The sequence below is a fragment of the Drosophila serrata genome, unplaced genomic scaffold (assembly GCF_035046125.1).
Source record: "Drosophila serrata isolate PLE 108 unplaced genomic scaffold, ASM3504612v1 contig_2, whole genome shotgun sequence".
Taxonomy (NCBI): Eukaryota; Metazoa; Arthropoda; class Insecta; order Diptera; family Drosophilidae; genus Drosophila; species Drosophila serrata.
Window position 1 is genome coordinate 209309 of NW_028256900.1, and position 13583 is coordinate 222891.

The 13583-nt window shown below is 34.4% G+C and overlaps 2 protein-coding genes across 31 annotated transcripts in view; both read right to left on the bottom strand.

Moving 5' to 3' along the window:
- The window catches only part of LOC110177593 (uncharacterized), a 129244-nt gene that overhangs the window by 50580 nt on the left and 65081 nt on the right, over positions 1-13583 (bottom strand). For 8 of the 30 annotated variants that reach the window (XM_086841136.1, XM_086841043.1, XM_086841216.1 and 5 more), the window contains exon 2: positions 9809-10765. The exons of the other annotated variants lie outside the window; for them this stretch is intronic. In XM_086841136.1, the coding sequence (XP_086697262.1) occupies positions 9809-9845 (37 nt within the window). In that variant the 5' untranslated portion in view covers positions 9846-10765. The remainder of the gene's footprint in view (positions 1-9808; positions 10766-13583) is intronic. 30 annotated transcript variants of the gene reach the window in all.
- Positions 3276-7705, bottom strand: ppk27 (pickpocket 27). Its single transcript, XM_020944454.2, has 3 exons — positions 3829-7705; positions 3588-3770; positions 3276-3505 (listed from the first exon to the last, which is right to left on the bottom strand). Exons 1-3 carry the CDS (start codon positions 4814-4816, stop codon positions 3387-3389), a joined length of 1290 nt encoding a protein of 429 aa, XP_020800113.2. The 5' UTR covers positions 4817-7705; the 3' UTR covers positions 3276-3386.

The following is a 13583-nucleotide window of genomic DNA, read 5'->3' on the forward strand; positions in this document are numbered from 1 at the left end:
GTAGGTGGACAGTTGAGGGAGCTGGCCAAAAATGTTCCATATTAGAATTATGCAAATGAGACAGTCAACATCGATGCAGGATTCTGTCGAGTTGAGTTGAGGTAAAGGACATCGAAGCGGGGGAGGGATAGAAGTAAGCGAATGTCCTTGGGGGGCCAACATCCAATCGGAGGAGTTTTCCGAAACCAGAGAACAATTGGGGGCTATTTGAGACACAAGTTTAAGCTGCTCAACGTGTTTAATTTGAGCAAATTTAATTTCAAGTTTTCAAAGAAAAGTTTGCACCGACAACACACTCGCACACTTTGTAAATGGGAAAAATATAGTAGTAGCTAGAGATTGCTAATGAGAACAAAGTCCAAATTAAATTAAATTAAATAATTACTGAGGGTTCTATTCCTATTTTTGTAGGATTTAAAATTGTTTAAGCCTATAGGAGATAGATCTATATAGTTTTTACTATAATTTAAGCCACAAAGCAAAATTATTCCTAGTAATATATATAAAATAAATATTTCTAAAAGCCATAGTTGACATTGCAGCACGATCAAATCGTATAAAATATTGCCTTTGTTTTGAATCTATAATTATCGGTATTTTATAATGACAATTTTTTGACATCAAATTTTTAAAAACTTATAACTTAGCCAAAAAAAAATTAATTTTAATTCGGAAAGCAGTTCTATGTTAATTTTTACAATATTAAAAAATCTGCTTACTCAATTTAAAAAATTAAAATATTACATTTTTTTCTTCAAATTTTGAACATTTTAACGATGTAACCCCTTATAAAATTTGGAAAAAATTGTTAAAATTTATTTTTCTTCAAAACATGTTTAGATCGTTTCGTCTGTTGATGCTGATCAAGAATATATATGATTTATAGGGTCGGAAATGACTTCTTGACATGGTTACAAGCCTAAAACTAAAATAATACCCTTGCAAGGATATAAATAGTAACGAAATTCTTAAAAATAAATTCTGGTATCTGTATCATATTAAATACGTAACACAAAAACATCTTAGATGCTTTAGAAATGATTAAAATGTTTAAAACCCTTAAAAAGTTTCTAAAAAATATTAAATGGAATATGAAAGGTATAAGAATTGTGATCAAATTTAATTTTTTGTATAATTTAAAATTGTGTAGCTTAATTTCTTGCACCTTTTAATAATCTTAAAAGCCGAAGTTATCTCTGTAGCACCCAATGACATATTTTCTTCACCTATTTCCCTCAAACCCAACTAAAATAATTATAGTAAACTCTCAAACAGACTTTAAAGGTATTAAATATCTTCAAACTTGCTCCTTTTTCAAGTCTTCCTGAACTTAGGCCTACTCAAGAGCTAAATACCTATCAAATATCTTAAATTAGCTGCCAAAACTAAATCGAACTACTCGACATTTGACAGAAATGTGACACATGAAGCAAAGACCAATTGAATTTTGGGCCGAAACTGTTCCAGGAAATGCCAGGCAGGATGGCTTTTTCGCTGGGAATGCCTTTGATCAGCGGCTCATCAGTCGGCAAGGAAATAAAGGGAATAAAAAATAATAATGTCAGGACAGGACTGGCGACAGAAGCCGTTGCCGCCGCCGCATATGGAATACTTTAAAAGGAATGCCGAAGGTTCCTGCTCGGAGATATTTATGTATAATTTTTATCTCCTTGTTTTTTGGAGGCTGAGAAGGTGAAGGACATGGCATCGCATGTCCTTGCGTTCGGTTGCGTTCTATGTGTGTAATATATATAGAGCAAAGATATCCGCTTCTTCTGCGCTTTCCCTTTGTAAATCAACGGAGAGCTGAAGGAAAATCACTTAGGACCATGACGCGCGTTGCCCTGATAAGTTGGCGGTTTTAAAATTAATGGAGACGTTCCTTGTTCGCCTTCGTTGCTCCAATGTCCTGCGAAACGGGCGTTGTCCTCGACGGAGGCTATTAAATGTGTGTGTGTGGTGTGGTGTGTGTGCAGCTGTGCCTGTGCTTAGATTGCAACTTTTATGTTGCTCGAACCAGGGATTATTTTCTTTTTTTTTTTGATAATTCATGGCTGGAGTTTTTCCCAACAGCTTTTCAATTTCAAGAAGCTGCACGGTGTCACATTTCAATTGATTGAACATGATTTGTGATGGGCGAAGAGGCCCCCCATAAAAATTATATGTTCTTTATTACAATGTCAGGCCCCCAAAAGGAAAAGCTTTTCCGTAAGCTTTTCCTCAACTGCACTGTTAGTATTTAGCTGATTTTCCCACTTTCCCTAGCTTTTCAAAAGCTTTTCTGTTACCTGACATAAAATTAACATTATTCTGTTATCAAAGAATTTGAAAAAAATTAAATCTTTGTGCATTAAATATAAAGGAAACTTACGACATAGTAATATAGGGGGTACCATTTTCTTGGGAAAACTCACCTGCAATGAGAGAAGAAAGCAAAGAAATTTTATTATTCAAAAGTCGACAAGTTGTTTGAGAGAGAGTACAAAAAATCAATACAGAAAAACGCACGCTGAAGTGCACTTAGGAAAGGTATATTCACACTCACACAAAGTACACTCACAGAAAATATATAAATTGAAATAAGAGAAATAAAATGATACAATATAAATAAGAAAAATATATTTCAACAAACTCTTTTATTTTTAAATAAATACTGTATATATTTCGTCTATATAAAAAACAGAACAGAAATTCTTTTGGGTTTATAAATCAAGTCTTGTATAGAAAAACCTGTGATAATTTAATATTATAGCTAATTTATTTATAATTCCCAGGTGATTTTTATCAGAACAACATTAATGATGCTATTTATATTTCTTGTTTTGTTTTAAGAAATAAATATGTATTTAAAATGTTAGCCTCTATAAATATAAAATGGAAAATAAATCCTTGCATTCTATGGAAAAATCTTTAAAGCTTACAAAACTCAAAGATTTTCATTGAATTTGATTAAAATAAAGCCTTGTTTTTGTATAATTTTAATTATTTTTATTAACTATTAATTAATATATTTTTTTCCTCAGTGTCTATACAATTTGTTGTTGGTTTTGTATCCATTCAGTAGTCATCAAGTGGCCCCCAGGCAATGACTGAGTCGAACAAGCCGAGACGATGAAAAAGAGGCTCAGCAGACCACTTAACCTTGATGATCGACACACTTCAACTAAGCCCCACCCACCCACACATATCCTTAACCCCTTTCCACCACCGATTTTCTTTTGCCTTTTTCCTTTTGCTTTTACTTTTGCTTTTCCCTTCATATATTTCGCCTCAAGTTGAGAATTCAAGTCATCAAGATTAATGTGTTGCTGTCTTGCTCACGTTGTCGCTGAAATAAATCACTGCACAAAATTGCCCACACGGCGTATGTGCAACATTTAGCTTAATTAAATCTCTGGCTGCCGCAGATAGTTGAACCAAAAGCGAAACACCATGAAGTAGATCAACTCGAAGCCACTGATGAGAGAGCAGCCAATGCAGACGCCCAGGACTCCACCAACATTTGCTTTTTGAAGAGGATATATAACAACAACAAAATTACATGAAATAAATCAAATCCCCTTTGTTTCAACCATAAATAAACTCACACAACATATGATACCAAGGGTAGAGGTTATCCGTTTTGTATAGTTGCCTTCGTGGCATTTTGAATTTAATATTTAATTCACTTCTCCAAGGATGCAAATGTCCTTGGACTCGTTTGGTTAGCCTATAAACTAACTGATTGCACAGCGGCAGGCATTTTGGGCACTGTGATGGTGACCAGTTCTCTGGGTTTATAATTGAAATGAAATTAATTTCAATAGAAATGAAAGGCTGTAGACTTACCCTCAACCAATTGTAGGCAGGATATGTTTGCCAGAGTGCAATATTTTTGCTCAACATTACTTAATTGTATGGGAAAAGGCAGCACACACTGGCAGTTAATTAAACTTGCTTTAATTCTGCACTCATTAAGACACTTTTCCCTACTTATGCTCTCTTGGGGAAAATAGCATCCCCGCTTCTGTATAGAATATTGCTTTAGTTGTGGATTTCCCTGAAGTTCCATAACTTCTATTTCTATAGCTGCCATTTCGCCAGGGTTAATGGTAATTCTACCCAACCAGCTTGGTATATGTATACTAAAGCCAGGAAAATTGTCAGCCAGTGGAAATTCATCTTCATTCGAGGAGTCTAGGAAAAGTTTCATTTCTCCTGTGAGATTTTCCTTCTTCAAAACGCAACAATTTCCTTTATTGCTGAGACTTAAAGTGAATAATTCCGTACAATTAGCAGCTAATTGATTTATAGCACAGCGTAATATTAATCTTTCACAGGAGGGAGATAAGTTTAACAACAGAGCAGTAATATTTTCTTTGCTTAGAAGATTAGCAACATTTTCCACCTCTTCTAGTTTAACAGATAAAGGATCAAAGTAAGCAGAGAGTAACGATAGTTCCTTCATATAATAATCCTGGGAATTATTATTAGTTTTACTTAACTCCTCAGCATAATTTTGCATTTTCCTGTGACTAAATCTATAACCACTGCAAATGTGTAATTCAGGAAATGGCAATTCCTCCTCCAACACCTCAATCTCAGAGAGATCTGTTACAGTTGAGTAACTGAGAAATTCCAGAATCATGGCAAAAACTGCATAGCTGGCAAATATAATTCCCAGACTGATAAACAAAAACCAAAAGATTCTTTGAATTCGACGTTTTCGTATGAAGTAAAGCAGGCCGAAACCATTGAGACTGGTTTTCCTAAAATATTCCACAACAGTGCGATTAAAGGCTGCCACAATTCGAGACATTTTGATGAAACTAACCATGTCTGGGCCATCAGCAGGATGTTTTATAGGCGCCACATTAGAGATAATTATGGTGATCAACTACTACAGATTATCTGGGGAAGAGATAGCTCTCGAGATTGTCTGGACTCGAGTCGAATAAATTCAGTCAAATTATATTTAATTTATCAACAAGTTTCGGGGCGTGTCTCAGCAGCCATTAATGGAAATGGCAGACTGTCGGGTATCGTAAGTCGAACATGCAACGACTGTCAACTGTAATTTACCAGAAAGTGCTGTAAAAGAAGCACCGAATATACACAGATACACACATATACAGATGATACTACACACACCCCCTACATGCAAATCGAAAATATCACGCTAATGTCGAGGGGTTGCATATTAATGAGGGAAACCCCATTTTCCTCGACACACAAATATTGAATGCTAAATACCCTAATGGTGTTATGACACTGCATTGTTGGTTTTATGGTCACACTTATTTGCTTTAATTAATATTATCTATTATATTATTTATATTATTATTATTTATATATTATAATTTATATATTATTTGCTTTATATTTTATATTATTTATATATTACATTGCTGCTTTTACTTATACTGTAACGGATATTATATATATTCATATTATATGAAATATATTTCGATTTTACAGGCACACTCATTATGCAATAAATAAAATATTCTTTTAATTTAGATTTTTCAATATCTTACAAGTAATAAACAAATTGTTTTGTTTAATTTTGTTTACTTCATAATCATTTAAATATTTCCTTAAACAGTAAATGCAAATTAAAGTTTAGTGCAGTGTCATAACCCCAGAAATAATTGTTTCATTTCAATTTAATCCAAGAGCTGTCTAACTGGTTGTAAAAAGTTTATATAAAAGCAAGAAAAAACGAATTTAATTGAATAGTAAATTCACTAGTTTAATTCCCATATAAATCCCACAAAAATTACTTCAATTAAACCTCTTACAAACTTAAATCCCTGTCAATGCGTTGCTGCAAAAAACTACATTTCATTGCTAAACTAATCAGAGACATGTAGATATATGCATAAATATATATCTTTTTTTGCTTTTTTTCTATACAGAAAAGCAAACAAACATGCAAGCAACTAGCTTGTTTAATTCCATCTTGGCAAACCGATAAACCAACTGGGCAAACAAGTTGAAGAGCTAAAAACGCAAAGAATAAAACTAAATAAATGTGAACAACAAATTCCAATAAGAAATACACACGAGATGGTGTAGAAGAAGAAGCAGCAACACACACACACAGAGACACACACAACCCACACACAATAATTTCCGGTTCAATTAAACGCTTGTTTATTTATTTATTTATACGTAGCTTCTACACGAGCTAAGAATTCCGCGGGGTATTCGACGGGGGGGAGGGGAATGCGTTGTGTTTTCGATTTAATTGTGGGGGGAACACACACACACATACTACCAAGAAATAGAAGTAGAAGAAGCAGAAGCAGAATGCCACTAATTTGTTTATGAATGAACTTGGCCCACACAACCGGCAAAGCAGAAAATATGGCACAAAATGTCATAGATGAAACAGATTTTTGATTCAATTAGTGTGCTTGCCTCAATAATATCGCATTTCATAAAGTTTAACTTTTATTTATGCTTGAAAAATACTATTGGCTATAAAAGAATATGTATTTTAAATGATATAAAAAAGTAAGATATCAATAAATTGAATACATTTAGTCAAGAGAGTAACTAGATTAAATTTATTTGAAAATAAAGGCTGGCATATTTTTGTAGAAGAAAATTTCTAAGCAAAGGATTAGGATATAATAATTTAGTCAGACGCTTTTAACGATGTCAAGGAGTCATTTGCGACCCTACAAATCACATATATTATTGATCAGAATTTAACGCCGAATCAATCTAGTAAAGTCTGGCCAAAAAAATAAATTTTTCAAATTTTTTCAAAATTTCAAATTTGTATAAGGGGATACATCGTTAAAATTTTCAAAAATTTACAAAAAATTTTGAAACTTTAAAAATGTTAAATTGAGTATGCAGATTTTTTAAACTATTAAAGACTAGCACAGAACAGCTTTCCGAATTAAAATGAATGCTTTTTTGGCTTAGTTATGAGATTTCAAAAATTTGATATGTCGAATAAATTGTCATATAAAAATAATAATGGTAATATTTATGTTAAATTTATAAACGTTTAGCCAGTTCAGCTATTATTATTCATTTTTAGATGGCTGTTATTTAGTTTTCTTGTAAATATCATGCAAAACTATTTTTAAAATAAAGCAAATATTTATTTTCCCCCTCAAACCAAATATTTAGCTATCAAATAAACTCAAAAATGGTGGGTGGTTGTTAAAATGTTTACCTCGGCAAAATAAGCGGAAAAACGCGGTTAATAGGCGAAAGGACACCTTGGGAGCCGTTAATCCTGTCAAGGAACTGGCGACCTTTAGAATGGATTAGCAAAGTGGTTAAAGGCGAATGCCAGTGGCGAAATTTATGCAGCCGTAAACGCGGGGAAATTGCAAGGGGAAGTGAGAGGGGGTAGTAGCTTGAGAGGAAATTGTAAGATGGAAAAAAGGGGTGAACAGGGAAGGTATGAGGCATGAGGCAGTAGGAGGACAAGGGCAACTAACCGCAAAATGATTGCATACTTTAATGGGCCAAGCACTTAGGCAGCCTCTTCTATCCTCTCTCACACACACACAGAGAGAGAGAGCTTGGCACATGTCCCTCCTCTCACTTTCTCCCCCGTGTAACCCTGTCTCGATTTCCTCGCTTCCGCTGTAAAATTGCATCAGTAAAAATAGCGCAAAAATTGAATAAAACTAACTAGTGGAGAGCAGAGCAGAGCAGAGAAGGGCGTGTGCACTGCATAAATGTGAAAGGTTAGGTTTGCAATGCGTGCCAGGAATGCAGGAGTGAAAAGAGCGCAGAAAGTAGTAGCAGGAGCAGCAGCAGGAGTAGCAGCAGGATGCAGGAAGCAGGATGCAGGGAAGTCAGGAGAAAGTGGGCGAAGAAAAGGGTTAAGTGCTTACTCATACTTTGTGGCTTATGGAATGCAAAGCAAAGAGCCAGCTTACCGGGGGACTAGAACTGGGGGTAAAAGGATAAGGGAATGAAGAAAGTACAGGGAAAATGCTGCTCTAAGTGCCCAAAGGCATTCCCTGTCAGAGTTAAGACTGCTGTTCACCGAAACGCTGGGAAATGCCAACAATTCACAAAAGAATTCCAAATTCCAGGTGTTAAAAATAAAATAAACGTTCATTTAAATTTTGGCAGCAAAGAAAATATCTTCAGACACATTGATTGGTAAGAAAACTATGCCATAAATTTAATGGCAAATAACTTCACACTTGAACTTTTAAAATATAATTTACTACGCTTACTTTCCTTTGTTTATTTATTTGTTGTTAAAGATAAAACATTGAAACTAATAACTGTTCAACCATGAAAATAAAGTGCAGCTCAACCTCGACTGGCAATCAGGATAAACAAAGGAACAATCAAGTAGTGCACTTTACCTCCAAACAAATCAAAGCAAAGCCACCACGTCGTATACGTTATATCCTTTCTACATATATATGTATATTGAAACCTATATCCCAAAGCCCTTGCAGATAAACAAACTGAAGGACTATATCATTATATCAACCGAAAAATCCACAAACATTGGTCTTGAGCTGCAAAAAAACAGGAAAAACAAGTGCACAAAAAAAAAAGTCAACATAAAAATCAAATTGCACTCAAAAAGACTATCGAGTAATTTACACACAGAGACACACTAGGAAAACAGAGGAAAATCAAGAAAAACACCTAAAAACACACACAAATCGGGCCAAAATATATTAGAGTTGCCATAAAAAATGTTAAATTAACTGTTATAGTTCTGTTAACTAAATGTTAACTGAATTTAAGGGAATTTTTATGGCAAAAGGATAGAGAGAGCGAGATAGAAAGAGTAAAACTAGAGAGCGAGTGCGCAGGATGCATGGCGCAGGCTCTCATTTCCGCTTGTGTGACGTCGGTGTCGTCGGTGACGTTGCATAGAAAAATGCGAAAATGCGTGTGAAGCGGGACACAACAAAAACCCGAAAAAAGCATGACAAAGGGAAAAGCCTCGAGCTGCGCTTCTCATCTCTTTTTTTGTTCATCCGAGAGTTTCTTCGAGTGACGCCTAATGAGCGGAAGGAAAAACCGAACGTGTGCGGTGAGGAAAAACTGCAGAGGAAAATCGTGGGTGTTCTACGAGCATTGACAAAAGTGGAATGAGAATAGACTGGAAAATACTGTAGTGCACAGCAAAACTTTATTAAAAACTTTAATGGAACAAAACTTTCCCAAAAAACTATTTTTCAATTAAGCTGAAACTTTTACAACTTGAATTGTTTTAGAGAAAAGCAAAAAGAAAAGCCAAAGAACAGATTTGTAAGAAATATGAACGAATGAAGTTTAAGAATTAAATACGTTGAATTTTTATAGAGTCTTTAATCTATGGAAATAATATAAATTGCTTAAACTAAGTAAAAAAATTTGGAACCAAATTATGCTTAAAATGTTATTGCACCAGGAAATTAATTTTATTTCCTATTTTTGCGCTCCTTTCGGTAATAAATATTTTAAATTTGAATTTTTAAATTTATTTTTTTTTATTTAAAATGCTAAAATCTCCCACTGATATCCTTTAAAAAATGCCAGAAGGCAACCGAACGTTTCGCATTCCACTTAGCATTTGCTTGCCTTTGACACTCATGTGCCATCTACATCCTATTCAGACACACAAGTACACTGAGAGAAAGTAATGCACTTTTCTATACAAAATATTGTAAAAGTATATCAAAAATAAAATGTAGAAGATCAAGGTTATTAAAAGCCACAGTAGGTGGTACCTAAAAGTAATTTCTCTCTAATTTTCTCACTTTCCTAGAGATAAATTTGTTTATTTTTAATTTCTTTCAGTATATTCCATCCTAAAATTCACACGTTGTTTTTTTCCTACCTTTGAAACAAGCACAACCCATGATGTAGCCCATCATCAGCGTGGCTTCGATGTCACCTTTCAAGCTAATTCGCTTGTCTCTCAATTAACTCCTTATCCTTCCGATTTCACTTGTCCTTAAAGCTGTTGTTGTTGTTGAAGTTGTTGTTATTGGTGTGTTTGTTGGTGTTGCAGTTTTAGTTGTTGTTGTTGATGAAATTGGAGTCTCGGGAAAGTGAACGACATCGGGAAGTGAGTTGAAAATGGCAGTTATGGGAATACACTTAATCTTTGCTCTTTCGTCGCGATATACGCATATGTGTGTTTGTGTGTGTGTATATGTATTATTTAACACACAATCTGGCTTTATGGGGCCTTAGCGACGGACCTTATCACTCTTAACGGCTAACGGTTCACAGTTAACGGGAATTTATGCAATAAGCCTTATGAAACTTTTATTTATTATTGCACCTTTTGTCATATAATACGACACAAAAAATCTGAAACGCACACGTTTTGATTTACACTTGACTTTATCACATATTCTAGTTGTTGTTGATTGGTGTTTTTTTGGTGCTGCTGATTGGTGTTGCCGTTGTTGTTGTTATAGTTTTTTAATAAAGCCTTAACATTTGATTTGATTTTTGTTTTTCCTATTGATTATCACTTAATATTGGTTGGTTTTGGGGAACTCCTTATGCTGTGTGTGTTGCTTGTTGTCTTGCCTCTCTCTGATTGCCTCTCCGTATTTGGCTTTTTGCTATTGGAATTATCTTTGTGCCGATGATTGTGGAAAATTTACTCGTTTCGATGATTTCACTCGTTGCCGCTTTTTGTGTATTTCTTCCTTTTGTTGTGCGTTCATTTATTATTTGTTTGCATTTTATTTCGTTAATTTAATCTATTTTACTTGATTGTGCAGTTTTTTGTGTGTATTTGTTGCATTTTAATTTATAATAATATCACAAAAGAGAATCTCTGTGGCAGCAGGAACCAATTAAAATGTTTAATATTAATTGCATTAAATTAATCATAAACATTTAAGGAAGTTTGTTTTTGTGCTTGTATTTTTTGCGGGTAATATATATATTTTTGCGGTTGATAAATTGGAAGATTTTATGATGGAAGAGCCAGAGGTCATTTACTTGGGAAATTTATTTTTAGCAAGAGGATCAATCTCCGTAAAACATATATCAAAGTGTATAAATTGCATTTAAAGCATCAAATTAAACGAAAAGTCATTGATTTGTAAGCGGAAATGATTCTTGGAAAAGGTATTTTTAAAAGTCTTTAATGGGATTTTGTTGCAATGTTTTATTTTGATATTTATTTGGTATTATTTATAGTCTAAACTACTTTTAAAAGTCTTTAGCTGGATTTCTGCACCATATTTTATATAATTATTTATTCGGTATTATTATGTAGATAAAATCATGCTGTTTTGAACATTAAATTCAATTCTTTGACCTCATAGAAGTAACTTTTCCCTCATCTAGAGTCGAATATGTAATAATCTTTATGTCCCGCTCTATATTTCCCTCAACGAATGAGTCACTTTTATGGCCCAACATCAAATAGAAGCACCTCCTAATCGGTTAAACAAATCAACTAACCGTTTAGACCATCAACTTTTGGTCATGAAATGACACTCTCAGAACATGGTTTAAACTTAATACTTTAAAAATGCCAATGTGCTACCCACTCGAAGGCAACAAAAAGTGGCCTGAAAATTGTGGCCATATTTGCTTATGCCAACAGCCCAGTGTCCATAAATAAAAGACAGAAGAGAGGGCGAAGGGGGACTTGGCTAAGAGAGAGACTGTCAGTGGCCCAAATTGATAAAGATTATCCCAAAGCCAATGCGACAGGCACGAGTCAGTGCCAGCAAAAAATAAACAATAAATAAATAAGGAAAGAGGCTTAAATAAAAACTGTGACTGCATTGATCAAGAATCCACCCGCAAAGCAAAAAACCAAAAAATTCCAATTTAAATTTAAGTCCGGCAGGGAGTTACTCTTTCAATGGGATTCCCAGAATGAATGGCGAAATGGAATCCGCGAGATACGAAATACAATAGGTGGAAGGTAGAGGTAGGGGCTAGAGAGGGGGAAAGCTGCTTGAAAAATGACAAATAAAATACCGGAAGTTGCAGTGAGACAAATTTCTCGCCAGCCAATTGTCCATAATTAAACACAACACAAACATTGAGAGAGAGAGACCAGCAAACATGGGAAATCAACGGACACATCAAGTATACGCCACCATAAAAGTGAATTCTTTTTCACTTTTTCTGGTTTCGCGCGAGAATTATAATTGATGGCGCCCACATTCAGTTTCAATATCTCTCCATATCGCTTGGTATATATAAATGTATATAGAAGTATCTCTCTTCCTCTCCCCAGTCTGTGTCGCAGTGTGGATTTTATGGCCCGGCTGGAGGTCAGTAGCACATACCGATGCCACTGAGAAGCCTCTGCCTCCGGGGGAGGTGAGAAAATGAGGGGGGGCAAGACATTGACATTGTCATCATTCGACTTTTATGGCGCCTTTAAAAATGTATCTCGAAAAATTTTGTTGCCATCACTGGAACGATGGCGAGATGCCGAGAAATGCGAGAAGCAAGTGGAGAGGCAGCAAAAGATATATAATTTGGGGGAAATACGAATTTTTAATACTCTAAAAGTTAACCCAAATAAAATCTGTTATTTTGTATGCTTTATACATGAAGCCTAGGACATTTAATTAATGAAATATATGTATTTTAGAGGCTTTATGCATTCAAAACATGTATAAGAAATCATTAGAGTATATAAAATAACATACAAAATATTTCAGCAGCTTCTGAAGAAGCTTAAAATACCTAAGAAGAACTAAAACTAAATATTTATAAATACTTTGAATATGTATTTAAAGTTATCCTAAAAAATGTTCACATCGTAAAAAATTAATTCGAAACTAAATTTTGGATCTAATAAAAGATATCTTATATTTTTAGACACCTTTTTAGGGCTTTTATAAAAATACTAGTAAACATTTTACTCATGTAAATAAAACCCTAAACAAATGATTTCCCAAACACAACCTTAAAAATTAATCTTTTTTATCTTTCCATGTCATTACTTTTACCCCAAAAAATTATTTAAAAATCCCTTAAAGCCCAACCCAAAGTATAGTGTATGATATAAAATGAAAAATGAAAGATTTCTGTTTTGCCTTTTGTTTTGCTTTTTTCGCCCATTTGCTACTGCTCTTTGGGCTCTGACTTTTCCAAATATGTTTACACTGGGAAATATGGCGAAAAAAAAAAACAATAAATTGGAAAAACGGCGAGAAGAATTTCCTAATTAATGAGCTCAAGCTCTCGAGGGCTGGAGAGGTACTATGTGTGTGTATATATGTATCCCGAGAAATATAAATTTGAACAAAAAATTAGCCGCAGACGAAAGTAGATCGACCACCCACCAAATATTACTGGAAAAGTAGAGGAAAAACAAAGAGGAAAAGAAAGAAAAACCCTGTTGAGTCACTTTTGCATTTGGTAAGTCTGACGGCGAACAGGAACCGGATATCCAAATGTCGGAATTACGGGCAACAAACATGCAACCAAAGAAAAAGGAAAATGGAAAATGGAAAACAGCAAAAAGGGCGCGACACGTCTCTATTTAGTAGCTCGATTAGGCTATTGACTTGCCCCCCGATTTAGTATGTATTTTCTCAATTTTAATTAGGCAAATTAAATTCACATACAAACACAACAACAACAACAAGCTGTGAATGAAAATCGATTTGGCGCGG

What these genes read in the sequence shown, in the direction of transcription:
- ppk27 (XM_020944454.2), bottom strand. Translation starts at nt 4,816, where the DNA reads ATGGTTAGTTTCATCAAAATGTCTCGAATTGTGGCAGCCTTTAATCGC. An exon ending in CTGCCTACAATTGGTTGAGG is followed by an intron (nt 3,771 to 3,828) that starts GTAAGTCTACAG and finishes TTATAAACCCAG; the next exon opens with AGAACTGGTCACCATCACAG. An exon ending in CCCTTGGTATCATATGTTGT is followed by an intron (nt 3,506 to 3,587) that starts GTGAGTTTATTT and finishes CTCTTCAAAAAG; the next exon opens with CAAATGTTGGTGGAGTCCTG.